Raw genomic sequence first — 13,874 nt, forward strand, 5'->3', positions numbered from 1 at the left:
CACCACAGTGTTGACTTGAGGGCAGACTTGGTGGGGTGCAAGGCTGAGGGGCTGATCTCAGCTCTGTGTGTGGGCCTGCCTGTTAACCAGGCCTGCCTAACCCAGCAGTGAGGAGATGATGAGCTTTGGTTAATTAAAGCCTGAGCTCCAAGTCATCAGCTTATCTGATGGAGTGAACCAGAGGGAGCAACGCCGCTGGCTGCTGTGGTCACCCCGGGGTCTACGGTTTTCACCTCATATATGTATGCATGTGTATGTGCCTGGTTGTGTTTGTGTAACAGAGGAGGAAGTGAAGGAAGACCACCAATTAAAAATAATTGGGGCTAATTCCATAAACACAGTATAACTGGGGAAATATATTTAATCAGGCGCAATTATTAGACTAACTTCTGCTCTACTTCCTCCCACGAACCAGCTCGGTGCTTTAGGGCCTCACAGAGAGGAGAGGAAGGGAAGAAATGGAAGGAGGTGGAAAAGAGAGGAAAAGAGAGAAATGGAAATATCAAAACAACGAGAAGAAAAGTTTAAAAAGTAGGCAGACTGAGAGTTGGTGGCCAGAGTTATGTGTGATCCCTTTCATGTCCCTTGACTGGCCCGTGTTGCCGTGCCAACCCAAACAGCAGCGTTGGGGAGGTCCGACTCTCCCAGCGCTCCCCTCTCCCTTGCCCCATGCACACCCCACTGACAGGATGAAAAACAAACGCTATGTGCGACTGAGGCAGAGCGAGAGAGGAGACCATGACGAGAAACCACCGCAATTCCCGTCAAATTCAGTTTTTTGCTCTGCCAGTCAATTTGTGACCTTCTTCTTTTCCTCTGTCACTGCAGTGAGTAAATCACTAGCATTAGCACCAACTGGGGACTTCACAGCCTCACTACTGGAGCTAAACACCCACACACTGACACAAATACAGACAAACTATGATCCATCACCCCAAGCTCGCCGGATGTCCTGGAGTGAAGAATTAGGAACATTTGGGTTGGCCTGCTTTCTTTCTTGATATGTACCCCAACGCTGAGTGAAAAAAATGAGAAAAAAGAGGGAGGAGGTTTGATACTGAACCAAAGAAAACCAAGATTCACTAGAGCTGACAGGAAACAAATCCATAAAGCAGTCTGAGGAACTCATTTCTGCTCTCGTACCAGCGTCAGTGTAGCTTTTGCCACAACTGAATGAGGGATTAACAGTAAATGCTCGGAGCTATTTACAACCTGCACACATCAGACACACCGCACTCATGTACACGACAGACTGTCTGGCAGCAACCAATCAGAGTCGAAGTTTTAGAAGAGCCTTGGCTCCTTATCCAATCCCATCGTTTGCTCTGTTTCTGCAGCTTGTTCACGACCAATCCAACTCTTTCCACATGTGGTGTTGGCTGTGGAGCGTTTGGTTTAAGAGCTCATTTCCCAGTCTGCAATAAGCAGAACCATTTTCTTGGATAAATACTGTTTAAACCTTTAATCAAAGCCATACCCAAAGACAACAATATACAGACATAATGCACTGTATAGTTGAAAAATTCATCTCACATGCACACACACAGTGAAATAGGAGAAACCTGTACTGTGTAGACAAATGCAAACTTTGGTAAAAGCTTTATATTAGGAATATTTTGAGGAGCTATTTTGGCTGCTTTGCTATTTTCTCCCTTTAGTTGTGGAAATGAAGATATAGCAGAGCTGGAAATAATGACATTTCAGCTTATATGAATAATTATTGATACATTTTAATGATGTATTTACTTTAAATTCAATTTTAACCTTTCTATCAAGGATTAGAGGTAATAATTCCCATACAACAAAAAGACATAAAAGAAATGGTCTATTTTGATACACATTAAATTAAGAAAGCAGGTAAAGCTCAGAGGTGCATGGAGGAAAACTAGGGCAAAACAACTGCACTAGATGGAGGCTGAGGTTCAGAGTGGTGGACCCGGTCTGGGCATCAGAAGACGGGGATGCCACCATTGCCCACATCATGTGGTTTAGGTGGAGGCGATGGGGAGACACACGCTTGTGGATGTTTATAAACTCACTTCATCTGACAAGAGCCGCCGCTAGTCTCTGTAAGCCACAGCCTCCACCAGAGATGTCTGTGGGTGTGAAAAGAGGTGACAAGAGGCCCAGGCGCCCAAGGATGAGTGCGCCTCGGGAGACCTGCACAAATGTCTATAGGAAAGCAACAGAGGGCAGAGTGGCTCCCTTATAAAGGTATGCAGAGCTTTTCATGAGCAAAGCAAGAACCACACTTTGCGTCAGATGGAGCTACTTTCATGTCGGTTTGAATCTCATGCATTCAAGATAAACTACTTAATATCTTATCGTGCATCTTTGTTATTGCTATTGATTAAGTGGCTTTCGCAAGTGCACATCAATATTGTCTTATCGCAGAGGCTTAGTGGAGGCTAAATAAAACCAAAATGTGCTTCGGCTATCTCAGTTTGTTCACCAATATGCTACTTTCAGCTCTGCGACCTCACAGATCAGAGCTGTCAGGGCGACTTTGTCCCTGAAATCTGCATTCAAAATTCATTCATTAATCCATTATCAATACACCACTTCATCCTCTGGAGGGTCACAGGGGGTCTAGAGCCCATCCCAGCAGACTTAGGGTGAAGGCTAGTCACTCTGTGGACAGGTCACCAGTCCATCACAAGGTCAACACAAAGAGACAGACAACTATACACGCTTACACTCACACCTATGGCCAATTTAGAAGGGTACTTCACAATTCAACCGAAAACTTTACTTTGTCTCCATACATACCCCTAAAAATAAAAGCAAATCACTGCTTGCTGTGAACTGAACCACATTGCGTGAACCCTCTTTCTTTAACCGTGAGCCACACGCCAGTAGCCTGTATTATATTTATAAAGTCAGTTATGGAAGGTTGGTGCCGCACCAAAGGAAACTATGGTCCACCAGCACTGACAGGAAACACGGAAGAGAAAACAAATGTACAGTGCAGGGCAGCCCGAGGAACACCATTTCCTGAAGATGCTCTTTAATTAAATTCCCAGAAGGAGGTAGTTAGCTGGGTCGGGGTGTGTTGCATTAGCCTATCCTGCTCACTGTCCCAAACCCACTTGTCCTTATTTCGTCTCTTTTTTTCTGGCATCCTTGCTTGTGTATATTGTTCTTGTGTTTCTACACCCTGTTTGTGCATGCACTGTGTGTATCTGCAGTGTGTTAGCGAAGCCTGGACTGCTTACTGTAGCCAAGGGGAACAAAATAGAAGAATTTGTAAAAACATTGTTCTCATGGCGACCAGGTTTCATTCAACGTCTGGTTTCCATTTGAGTCCTTTAATTGGGGAGAATGTCACAATCAATGTTTTGCTCTGGATACTGAAAGAGACGACCCCCCGCCTCATGTTACCCCCGCCAAGCACTTCATCGGCTGCCATAAAACCTTTTTCTCACAGACACTCGTGCACGTACGCACACACATACACGCTCACATTTAAAAAACGAGTGCTGCCAAATTCCTCTGAATGGGCAAGAACATGCGCAATGAGCGCACATGCCCACATTGTTTTTCTTCTTTTCGAAACACACCTGGCACACTACGACAGGCTAATTTCCAATGAAGTGTTTATAACAGAGAGTCAGGTTTTAACATGAGCCACATCTCTCGGCTTGCGTCTGCCAAGAGGCCCCTCGACTCCAAACTGCACTTAGCCAAGTAGAACAGGAAGAGAGAGAGACGGAGCAAATAGTGGGAGAAAGAGAGAAAATACGCAAGCGGGATCGGCAATCTTTATTAGCGCTTTACATAGATTTACAAACCCTATATGATCCTATGTGCGATATGACATGTAACCCTAGCGTATTATTTCAGGGTGTGTGCTAAGGTGCAGAGCGGGCCAAAAACTAAAAGTAGGACTAATTATGAACTATGTGGCAGGGGAGGAGACCATGTGTGTGGAAGCTCAAGGTTACAGACGCTATTACTCTGGGAGGTACAGCTGGCTGTGGTGTGGAGGTAGATAGTTAATTCATCTTAGCCTTGATCTGCTCCACCACACAGTTAGCAGCTCAGCTAAACCAGCAAAAGCTCTAGTGCTGCACAGAGGAACCATAGAAACCAGCACACACACACTGGTGGCCATCAGCAACACAGTAAGGGTAAATAAATGGCATTTCAAAAGCCCCATAAATTACAGGTAGATCTTCCTGGCATGGTGGAGGAGCAGTAAGGGTTAAAGAGAAGGGTGATTTCTCCCTCACTCTTATATATATGGACAAAGTTCAGACATTTCCACACTCTGCTATTAGTAGAAAGTCTGTGTGCACCAAATAGTGTGACATAAGGAGTGCAGGAAAAGGATGGGGTGTGAAGACATTGATTAAAAAAAAACTCCCATTAGTAGCACTGGGAGCACAGAGAAGGAAAATAAACAATCAGTTCTCACTTTCTTATAACAAGTCTGGAAAATTGCTCCCGAAAGCGCTGATGAGGCTCTGATTAACTCTTTCTTACCAGTGAGCTTCTGCAGCAACGGGCTGAGCTCTGTTTCACGGGTGATGACCAGGGTGAGCGCTCCTATCAGCTCCCTCTCCAGCTTCTCCAGCTCCTCCTCCACGGCGTCCTGGTCTCCGAGCTGCGCCTCATCAGCCAGGGAGTACAGATAGACCAGCAGGAGGATCAGCTCATCAGGCCCGCACTCGTCCTCCCCGAGCCTCGACCCTGAGGAAGAGCTGTCCTCGCCTCCGCGGGGCTTCATCAAGGGCAGCAGCTGCCTCAGCACAGCGGGGAAATCTGAATCTCCGAGAGCCTGCGACACACAGAAACAGTGCAGAAATACATGAAAAACAATTAGTTTGTCAGCAGACTGATATTTTTGGACCACATACAGGCATTTATTATTTTTATTCATCACAGCAAAAAAAACAACAACAGAGGACTTGACATGGATGTTAGTCAAAAGAATGCTAGGACATTTCAAGAAAATGTGCCTATGTGGCTGCTTGCTGAAAGTTTAATGACAAGATCAATGTCATGTCTGAATGTTGGATATGAAACAACCAGAAGTAGTCTGTTAGTTTAGTTTAGCACAGAGTCTTAGAAAGCATTTTATGCTGCTCGTTTGACAGCAAAAACATAGCTTTTCAGGGGTTTATGTGTCCAGAATGAGTTTCCACTGGTTGTCAATGTGATGACAAGACACCAGGAAGTTACTGCATCCTGCCAAGAAATAGTTCATTCACAAGAGTGAAACAAACAAAACATAATTTGTACAACAGTAAGAGCTGGAAGCTGCTGGATGAAAGATTTTGTTTCATTTGGCTAAAACTGAAGCAACTGTCTTCCACTTTTTTCAGTTTTGTGCTAAGCTAATGGACTGCTGGCTTTAACTTCATATTCAGAGAGTGGTGGCAAGACATCGAACTCAAAGCCGTTCCCAGTAGGAGGCGAGCACCTTGCATGGTATGCATGTTACCTATTACAGTGTGTGTATGCGTGTGTGTATTGGATAAATAATAAACATTGCAAAGTACTTTGCGTACATACGCGACATAAGTGCATATCATTTACTATTTACCTAATTTGCAGTTTGAAAGCCAAATGAAGTGTTTGCAAAAGGAAGACTGTAATAATGTTGTCTTAGAGACTACTCTAACTATAGGTTTGACAATGTTGTTTAAGTTTTTATTTGAATGGTAATGGTAGCATAACAATATATTTGTTGGGCTTTTTAAAGGTTAATGTGTATACAGCACAAGTAAACAAGCTAGTAAGGTTACTGAAACCTCACCTTATTTCAGTCCTCAGCTGTGTCCATCAGTTAGAATGCAGGTTTTAGCTCTTACCTAATTTCTGTGTATCAAAGTTACATATTTGGAAGTTTAATTCTATGACAGGAATGATTTCTTGCCCTAAAACGGCTTAACTGTAACTCTGCATTGTTACTTCTGCCTGATAGTTCAGATCTATAAAGACTTTGCCTCCACTCACCCTCTGCCACTCACTGCGACTGAGCACACCAGCTCACCTACAAATCGAACACTGTAAAACTATGCCGAACATTTAGTAGTTTATATATGAACCGAAAACCAATTTTGAAGAAGAATAACAAAACGGACAGTCTAAGCCTGCAAGTTGACAAGATATGTTCCTTAAGTCTGTTGCATATGAAACCCTAGATGTTTACATCTGTGTTTTTGAGAGTGTCATTGGTACGCTGTATTTTCAAGATAGAAATGTTCAGCCATGACGATGACTTTTTATTTCGCTCAAGAGGATTCTTTCAGCATTTTAAAACATCATACGGACATGTGACAAGGTTAAAAAAAAAATCAAACGTGGTTTGAATAACAGCTAATAAAACTGTCAAAAGTCTCTTTTCTACTCATAAGCACTGCATTCAAGTCCAAAAAGAAAATGAAGTATAGTTTACATTAGGATGCAAATATTTAGATGACTTGATATCATGTCCTGGTTAGCAGACATTCTTATTGTTTGCTGTATTTGTTTCTGAAAGTGTAAAAATACTCCAAGTGTTTAAACCATGAGCACAGTGTGAGTGAGCTCATCGTTCCATTCGCTAATTTTACAGCTCTGTGACCGGCTGAGGTAACGCTTAATTTTGTTTCATTCTTTTGTTGAGTTTCAATGGGCAATGAACTGTTTTTTCTTTCTCTATCACATGCACACACACGCACACACTCATGAAGCCAACTTTTGGGGCAATGTTTAGGTGCAGTGACCTGTTTTTGTGAGCCTGTCTGAGCAGGTCTGAATAGTGAGCCCCTCACGTTGGTTGGACAGGGTTCTAGTCCAACATGCTGTAGATCACAGGACCGTTTACAGAACACTGGCCACTCTCACAACAAGGGTGAGCTCACAGCCCTATAAAACAAGGGTGTGGAGCTAATCTGTCCGATGAACAGCATGAAATTCGAATGAAAAATAGGGCCGGGAGGGGGGGAAACCAAGACTACGGGGTCACAGTGGAGGGAATAGTGAAAAATAAAGCAGGGTAGAGAAGGAGCTGAGAAAGATTCTGAGATATTACAGGACGAATTAAGCTGCAGATGATGGTATAAAGGGTATGATTGTTGACAGAGGATAGTATGTTTGTGTCGGATGGAGCTACAAATGCCCTCAAGGATATATTTCCTTTTAACGAGGGATTTCTGTGTAAAGAGCTTTGTGCTACTCTCACCAAAACAAACGGACTCTGAGAATAAGTTGCTTTGGACGTTGCGGTGGGCCCACTGGGGGGATCCTGTGTCTGACCCAGAAGAACTCTTCTCTGCGCCAAAGATGCAACACAGTCCAGAGATGATGAGCCAAAGCCACAGAACTGACTGTCCCTCAAGAAGCAGGGAAAACGACTGTCCCTCTGGAGAGTCATCTCAACATAAGATCAACTTCAGTGACTGTTGATGTTTTTGATTTTCTGCATCATAAATCAAGTTAATTAATAACCTAACGTAGACACGGTGGATGGTGACATCTGCATTAGTCTCATCCTCATGACAAGCAGAGTATCACAGGACCACACTCTTGCTAGTCTTTTCACTCCAGCGAGGCCTCCTTCCTGCCTCAGACTCCAGCCAAACGTTGGCCCCTTGGGACTGTTCAAACACAATCTCACCACACATTTTTCTTCTTAAACATTGTGAAATCAAATACCTCTCCAACTCGCACGCATTCGAACTGCCAAACAATGTTTGGGATTGTTCCCTTGCTCCTTTCGCTGGTGGACGGCAGTGAGGAGAGAAAGACAAAGACCATTAAGGGTTTCTTGTTGAAATGCAAATTGCTGAGCACTTTCTCTTTCATCTCTCACTTTAGAGCTGCTATCGATCACCTTCACTTGCATCTGCACATGTCCAGCAGAGCCCCCGTTTAATCCTCCAGGTTTTCAAACAAGCATGCCACTGTTAGCAAATTACAATTTCTTTTAGACCAGCGTTAGTTTGTGAATATACCTGTTGCCATGTAACTTGGGCTCTCAGTGTGGGGCAACAGAGAGAGGTGGAGCTGAAAGAGGAGGTCTAGAGGGACTCTGGGCCTCCATATCATTTGTCAAGAACTGCTTTACTCAAAGCAGTACTAGTGTTACCTCCTGGGCCTCTGGGCACACCAGCAGTACAGTTCAGTGTTTGCTCTTGTTGTCGAAAACTTTCAGTTTGACAAGCAAAGATAATTTAATCATTTGGAATTTTAGGAACCAGTGTGATATTTCAATATGTAGAACAGTAAATGTTGCACATGTACTCGATGCCTTTTAATCTTAGCGAGGTACCACAAAGCATTTTACAAGGTCATTCTCACAAATAGTGGCAGAGCTGTCATACAAGGTTCTAACCTGCCATTGGATTCAGTGTCTTGCCCAAGGACACTTAGACATGTGGATGAGCCAGGGATCAATCAGCAACCTTGCGATTAGCGGACAATCCGAGCCACGACTGCTTGTGAATTGGCTGCTTAGAATATCATCTTAAGCATTACTACAACACTGAAATATAAAAGATTTTAGACAACTACATCATGTAAAATTATTTTGTCATTGTGGTTCTCTACTTTTTTGGCTTGTGGCCTTTTCAATGAAGCAATGTCCACTGTTGACAGGCCATCACCCACAGTGGGGTGGGGGCATTTTAATTAAGCAGTCAGTTTTAGTTTTTCAAGCCCTACTTGCATTGGATTTGCATTGTCTGGGGACATCATGTGATTTAGAAATCAACTCCCATGTATGTGTTTCCATGAGGCCCAGTCCCACAGGATAAGCGAAGTCTGTGTTTTACTTGAATTTACTGATGTTATTCATGGAAATGATTTTAATAGGTTTGCCACATAATTGCTGTTAAGTTGTTGAAAGACAGAAAATATTCCTTAATGTAAGCTGCCAAATATCTTATCCCCTCAGTTTGTTTTTGTAAACGGGAATCCATATATAACTCCAAAATTTGCAACTAAAATGCTATCCAGGTTGTGATTTCTAGTTTCAGACACAGCCTCTATAATTCTCAAGAAAGAAATAGAAAGAAGAAAGGTGTGGAGAAAACAAAAAAAAAATTGCAAAAAAGACAAAAAAGATAACAGTAATCAAAGGACAATACTGTCCCTGGCAAAATATGATGGATAATTTGCATTTGAAAAAAGGGCTTCAGATTGATGTTTTTGGAGAATTTTTAAAGGAATATAGCAGTGTAAAAAGTCCAAATTTGACCAAATTCAGAAAATAAAAGCAGCACAGTGGTTCTGCCTTTATTTTTTTTTAATCACTTCATAACCCCTGAAGTTTATCTAACTTTCACCAGAAACCTTTTGGAGAACCACTGGCTGAGAAAGAGAGTTTACCATTGGACGCCTGCTGTAACTTAATGTGGTTGTTTACAATTTTATTTATCATTTAATGTTAATTCCATATTTTGAAATTGAGATGGCTGGAAAGAGCGTTGCATAAAGTTGCGCCTGGATTATACATTTGAAATTAAGAGCAAATTTTTAAATTCATCTAATGAAAAAATACGGTTTTGCTCTGAGAAGAGAAGCGGGGATGGCTACAAGGAGGGATGTAGACCAGTATTCAGAGGACCATATGTACACAAGAGATGGAGGTGAGCCTCACTGAGCTCTGCTGCTCGTCATTTCTACACAGGCACATCTTGCATATTTGTTGCCAGCCATTTCAGTCATTCACAGTCAGAGATCTCTGACAGGATAATAATATATAGAGCCCTTCTTTATTCTCCAAATGGGCTCAACAGGTTGGCTGATGCTAAAATTTCAAATGGTTTATTGGGAGAGGACTGAAGCATAACCAGCTTCCTGTTCAGATCTTAGCACCAATCTTTTCCATTCTCACTTAAATCTGTCATCTTATCATCAATATATCTCTGAGATCAGTTGGGCAGCCAGTCAGGAACAAACTCAGATTTTCCACATCTTGCAATCTGCATTTGACCTTACTCTCACTATTATGTTGTACAAATGAACCATAGTTTGCTTTCTCTACCTGTGTGAGTAAACTGTGCACTGTGAGGTATGTGCACGCTTTCACATGCCAGAAGAAGCATGCACTGTAACTGGGTCCCTTCAAGCGATCTATAAAAGCTGCTGTCAGCTGCATGCCATGGCGCCAGGGCAGGAAATGGAAGTCTTTGGTACAGAATCGAGACTGAGCTGAGAGAAGCTGAGTGGGAAGACTGACTAAAGCTCTTTCCAGCACCGAAGCTAAACTTAACAATGCCCGACTCACGGCGCTGGCACACAGGCTCACTGGAAAGGTGGTGGTGCACCGAACACCTCTGAGAAGGAGCTGAATGCTGCATGCCTTCCATGGATCTTTGGAGCAATCAAAGTGTTTCACTCAGATATTCTGCGTCTTATTTCGTGAGATTCATTTGGCGGCCAAGGCAGCTTATTATGCAGAATAGGCTTTTACAAAACGTAGCATAAGATTATGTTACAGTTTAAAGTGCCACCTGGGTCACATTAAACATTTAAGTGCCTCTTATTGGTTTATAGGTTGATGCCTCAACAACTTAATGCTCTGAAAAGGACATTTCAAGTGTTTTTTATGCTAATACAAAATATATTTAAATACACTTATCAAGCATAGTGAGTATTGAAGCACTTTTCTTCATCCTTGTGGCATTCATCTAACTTTTTAAAAGCACACTTAGCATTTCCTTTGGGTAGCCTGTAGAAATACTCTCAATGACAGAAAGACTGCTAACTTTATGTGATGTCTACTTTTTTAAAAAGTGCAGATTTAGGGGCACTGCTCACCCCCTGAAACGCAGCTTTACTGCCATAATAGCAGGAAGCTAACATTATTATTATTACAGACAATTACTGAATCCACTAGCCCTGCCGCCTTGCTCTAATGTGACCATTACACACAATTATAGAATAACAATGGCATTACTCTGTCAAAACATTGCTAATTTTAGGGTTCGCAATGACTCAGACAAAACCATTACTCTAAATTACTTGAGATTTTCTTATCATGACATAGTATTTCCCAAAGAAAAGCTGCTTTCAGATAAAAATATGGAACCATAGTTTGTCCTGTGAACTGGCTCAGGGGATTGACTGGAGCTAAATCTACCAATTGTTTATTGGCGCAGGGCTGAAGCATCACGGGCTTGTTGCTCAGATCTTAGCACCAATCATAAGCCCTCCTGCATTATGGCTTGAATCTGTCAGTGAGTGATTGACAGATTGCTGTTTGGCAATTCCAACCATCCTGGGGTCCATAAAGGCTCAGTCTCGTCCAATCACAGAGCCGAGCCAAACTCCTCCTTTGCCCAGCACAGCCTGAACAGGAAACCAGCTCCAGATGCAACCCCTGGAGGAAGGTGAGTGTTTCAGATGCAGTGCAGCTCGCTAACCAGAACCAGGCCTCACTCGCATCGCTCCCTGCCTGCACAATGAACCTTTTTCTGGGCCTGAGGGCAGGGGGAGGGGTGGGCGTTGGAGGTGTGGGTCCTGGTGGGAGCATGAACAAAGTTGGATATAGGTCAGTTGTTCTAGTCGACCAAAGCCTCTCTGGCCAGGAGTCACCTCAAAAGGATGCCAGACAGTTCATCATTGCCATAGCAACTAGAAAAAAAGAGAAACTCTTCTGCATTCTTTGGGAAATGCACACATGTGCTTCATTTGCAAATATATAATCACATCCAATTTGCATTCACAAATAACAACACGCAAAGCTGGAAGGGATACAAGGAAACCTCTAAAAACAAAATACATAAATCTCCAAGCTAGAAGACAGCAACTAAATTTTGACTCTAAATTATGTAGAGCAAGCTTGCTATTGATTTGCAGTAGAACAGCTGGAAGACAAACAAATGTGTCTTCGCCCTCAGTGAAACTGGCAGGATTTTGAACATGTAAACAACACCGAAACTCAGAGCAAACTCACAAATGCTTTTTGACTGACATCCTGTTAATGAGTGCGTTTTATCCCCGGCCTGCCAGCGGAATCGCACATGTAGAGCATCTCAGCGGGGACACATGCTCATTGTAACCTGCAGGGATGACAATGATGGGTTCACCGGAAAATTTCTGTTTATGAAAAGACGGAAATTTGCTCGAAGTTGAGCAGGAATGGAAAAATAAAGTTTATCTCTGGATCTCTTTTAACTGCCATTATTCTGTCTTGTGTGAAAAACGTGGACAACGTATCAGGCCTTTAACAAGAACGGCGGAAACATGACTCTAAACACAACGAAGAGCAAGTGAGCACACAGGATGATAGCGAACAGTGGGAAATCACCGATCACTCAACTGTGTGCAAAATGAGTTTGCATTTTATGCCTTTGTATCCAGATTTCTCTCTGTCTACTAAATCTTTCATGACCCTTTTCTCGTAACGAAACAAACAAACAATATATCAGAGAAATCAGGTCATTTGGCTTTTGTGTGTTTATGTGTTTTTGCTTTGATCTGCAGAAAAAGCACAAACGATTTAAAACTGTCTCATATTGTTATATGATTCTTATGAGCTTACATTTGCAGGATTTATTTGTCTTTGTAGAGTTTTATGTTTTTAACCATCTCAAACAGCAAAATAACTTTGGGATTGGTTACAAGTGTCTCCTCATTTTTGCTGTTTGATAAAACTGACTAGACTGAGACTCAGACAGGAGGTGAGAGATTTGGACAAACTATAACATCTGCCAACGTCGGTGGTTACCTGCCCTCTTATGTGGTAGTATATTGCTGCTTCAGAAATGTGCTACGCTGCAGTTAATTCAAGCCAAACATTTCTTACTTCTGCCTCATTTAACTGGCAGTTATGGTGAAGAAGTCACAGAAAAAGCGATGTACTGATCAGAGAGGTTACTGAGGACTGAAATGGTTTTGCGAAACTAACCAACTTTACTGTGCCCTGTTGCTGTGTAGAAAACAGCATTCACTGTATACACCATGCAGGTTTTCAGCTATTTTTGTCAAAAGTAGCTGCTCAAAGGGTGTTTGTGCAGTTTTAAACCACATGTGCTGTTACCACGACTAACCATCGGTGTTGCCAAATGCAGCAGGGCTGGAATCTCGAGAAATACAATTTTCTTAAGGTGTCCCTGTGACTAAGAAAAATACAGGAAGATTTTCTTTACAATAAATCTATTAGTAGCCAGTAAAATATGGAATGCAAGCCTGACCAGCAGTCTGTAGCTTCAACGTCTGTCGGTCAACTGGTGCAATTTATAGTTCAGAGGAAACATAGACTGAAAATGGCTGAGTAGAAAAGTTAGGATGAAAAGATAACAGAGGAGAAAAACCCAACTATTGGTTTGATTGGCTGATTGATTGATTGGACGGACTGCTCTATAAATGCATGGTGTGAGTCCTGAGAACTCAATGTACTGCAAAATGAAAAAACACAAGCGAACAGACAAAACAAAAGCAAATCAAGAAAGAAATGTATTCAACAATGTGACAAGACACGCACAACAGTGAGAAAAAAAACTCTGTAAATACGAAAACCAGATGCAAACACAGAAAACACAACCAGATCCAGAAATGCTGCAAGTAGCACAACAAAAATGCTTCCAGAGGGCACTATAAAGTCTGCTGCAGCGTCGGCTATTTGCAGCTCGTTTCTGGTCGTTTGCTTGTGTTTTCTGTACTTTCAGCTTGTTGTTAATTTTCCTAAAGATATTTACCTAATTTGTTCAGTCTATTTGCATGTGTTTTCTCCAGTTGCACTGCACTGAGCTCTCAGGGCCACCATACAGATGGACGGACAGCACAGAGGACGGTAAAGCTCTTAGAGGGAAGGTGACCCCTGGTCCCGGCTCCATCACCCTGATGCTGCTCTGCTTGTGGGAACACAGAGACATAAATCTTTTGTTTTAAATGAGGTCTGAATTACCACACAGTGTGTGCGGTGGGTGTGCTTCACT

General features: G+C 42.5%; 1 protein-coding gene across 1 annotated transcript in view; it reads right to left on the reverse strand.

Moving 5' to 3' along the window:
• The window catches only part of scfd2 (sec1 family domain containing 2), a 101,933-nt gene that overhangs the window by 52,955 nt on the left and 35,104 nt on the right, over positions 1–13,874 (reverse strand). Inside the window, exon 5 of the mRNA XM_022203034.2 lies at positions 4,486–4,780. Coding sequence (XP_022058726.2) covers positions 4,486–4,780 — 295 coding nt within the window. The remainder of the gene's footprint in view (positions 1–4,485; positions 4,781–13,874) is intronic.

The sequence above is a fragment of the Acanthochromis polyacanthus genome, chromosome 4, assembly GCF_021347895.1.
Source record: "Acanthochromis polyacanthus isolate Apoly-LR-REF ecotype Palm Island chromosome 4, KAUST_Apoly_ChrSc, whole genome shotgun sequence".
NCBI lineage: Eukaryota > Metazoa > Chordata > Actinopteri > Pomacentridae > Acanthochromis > Acanthochromis polyacanthus.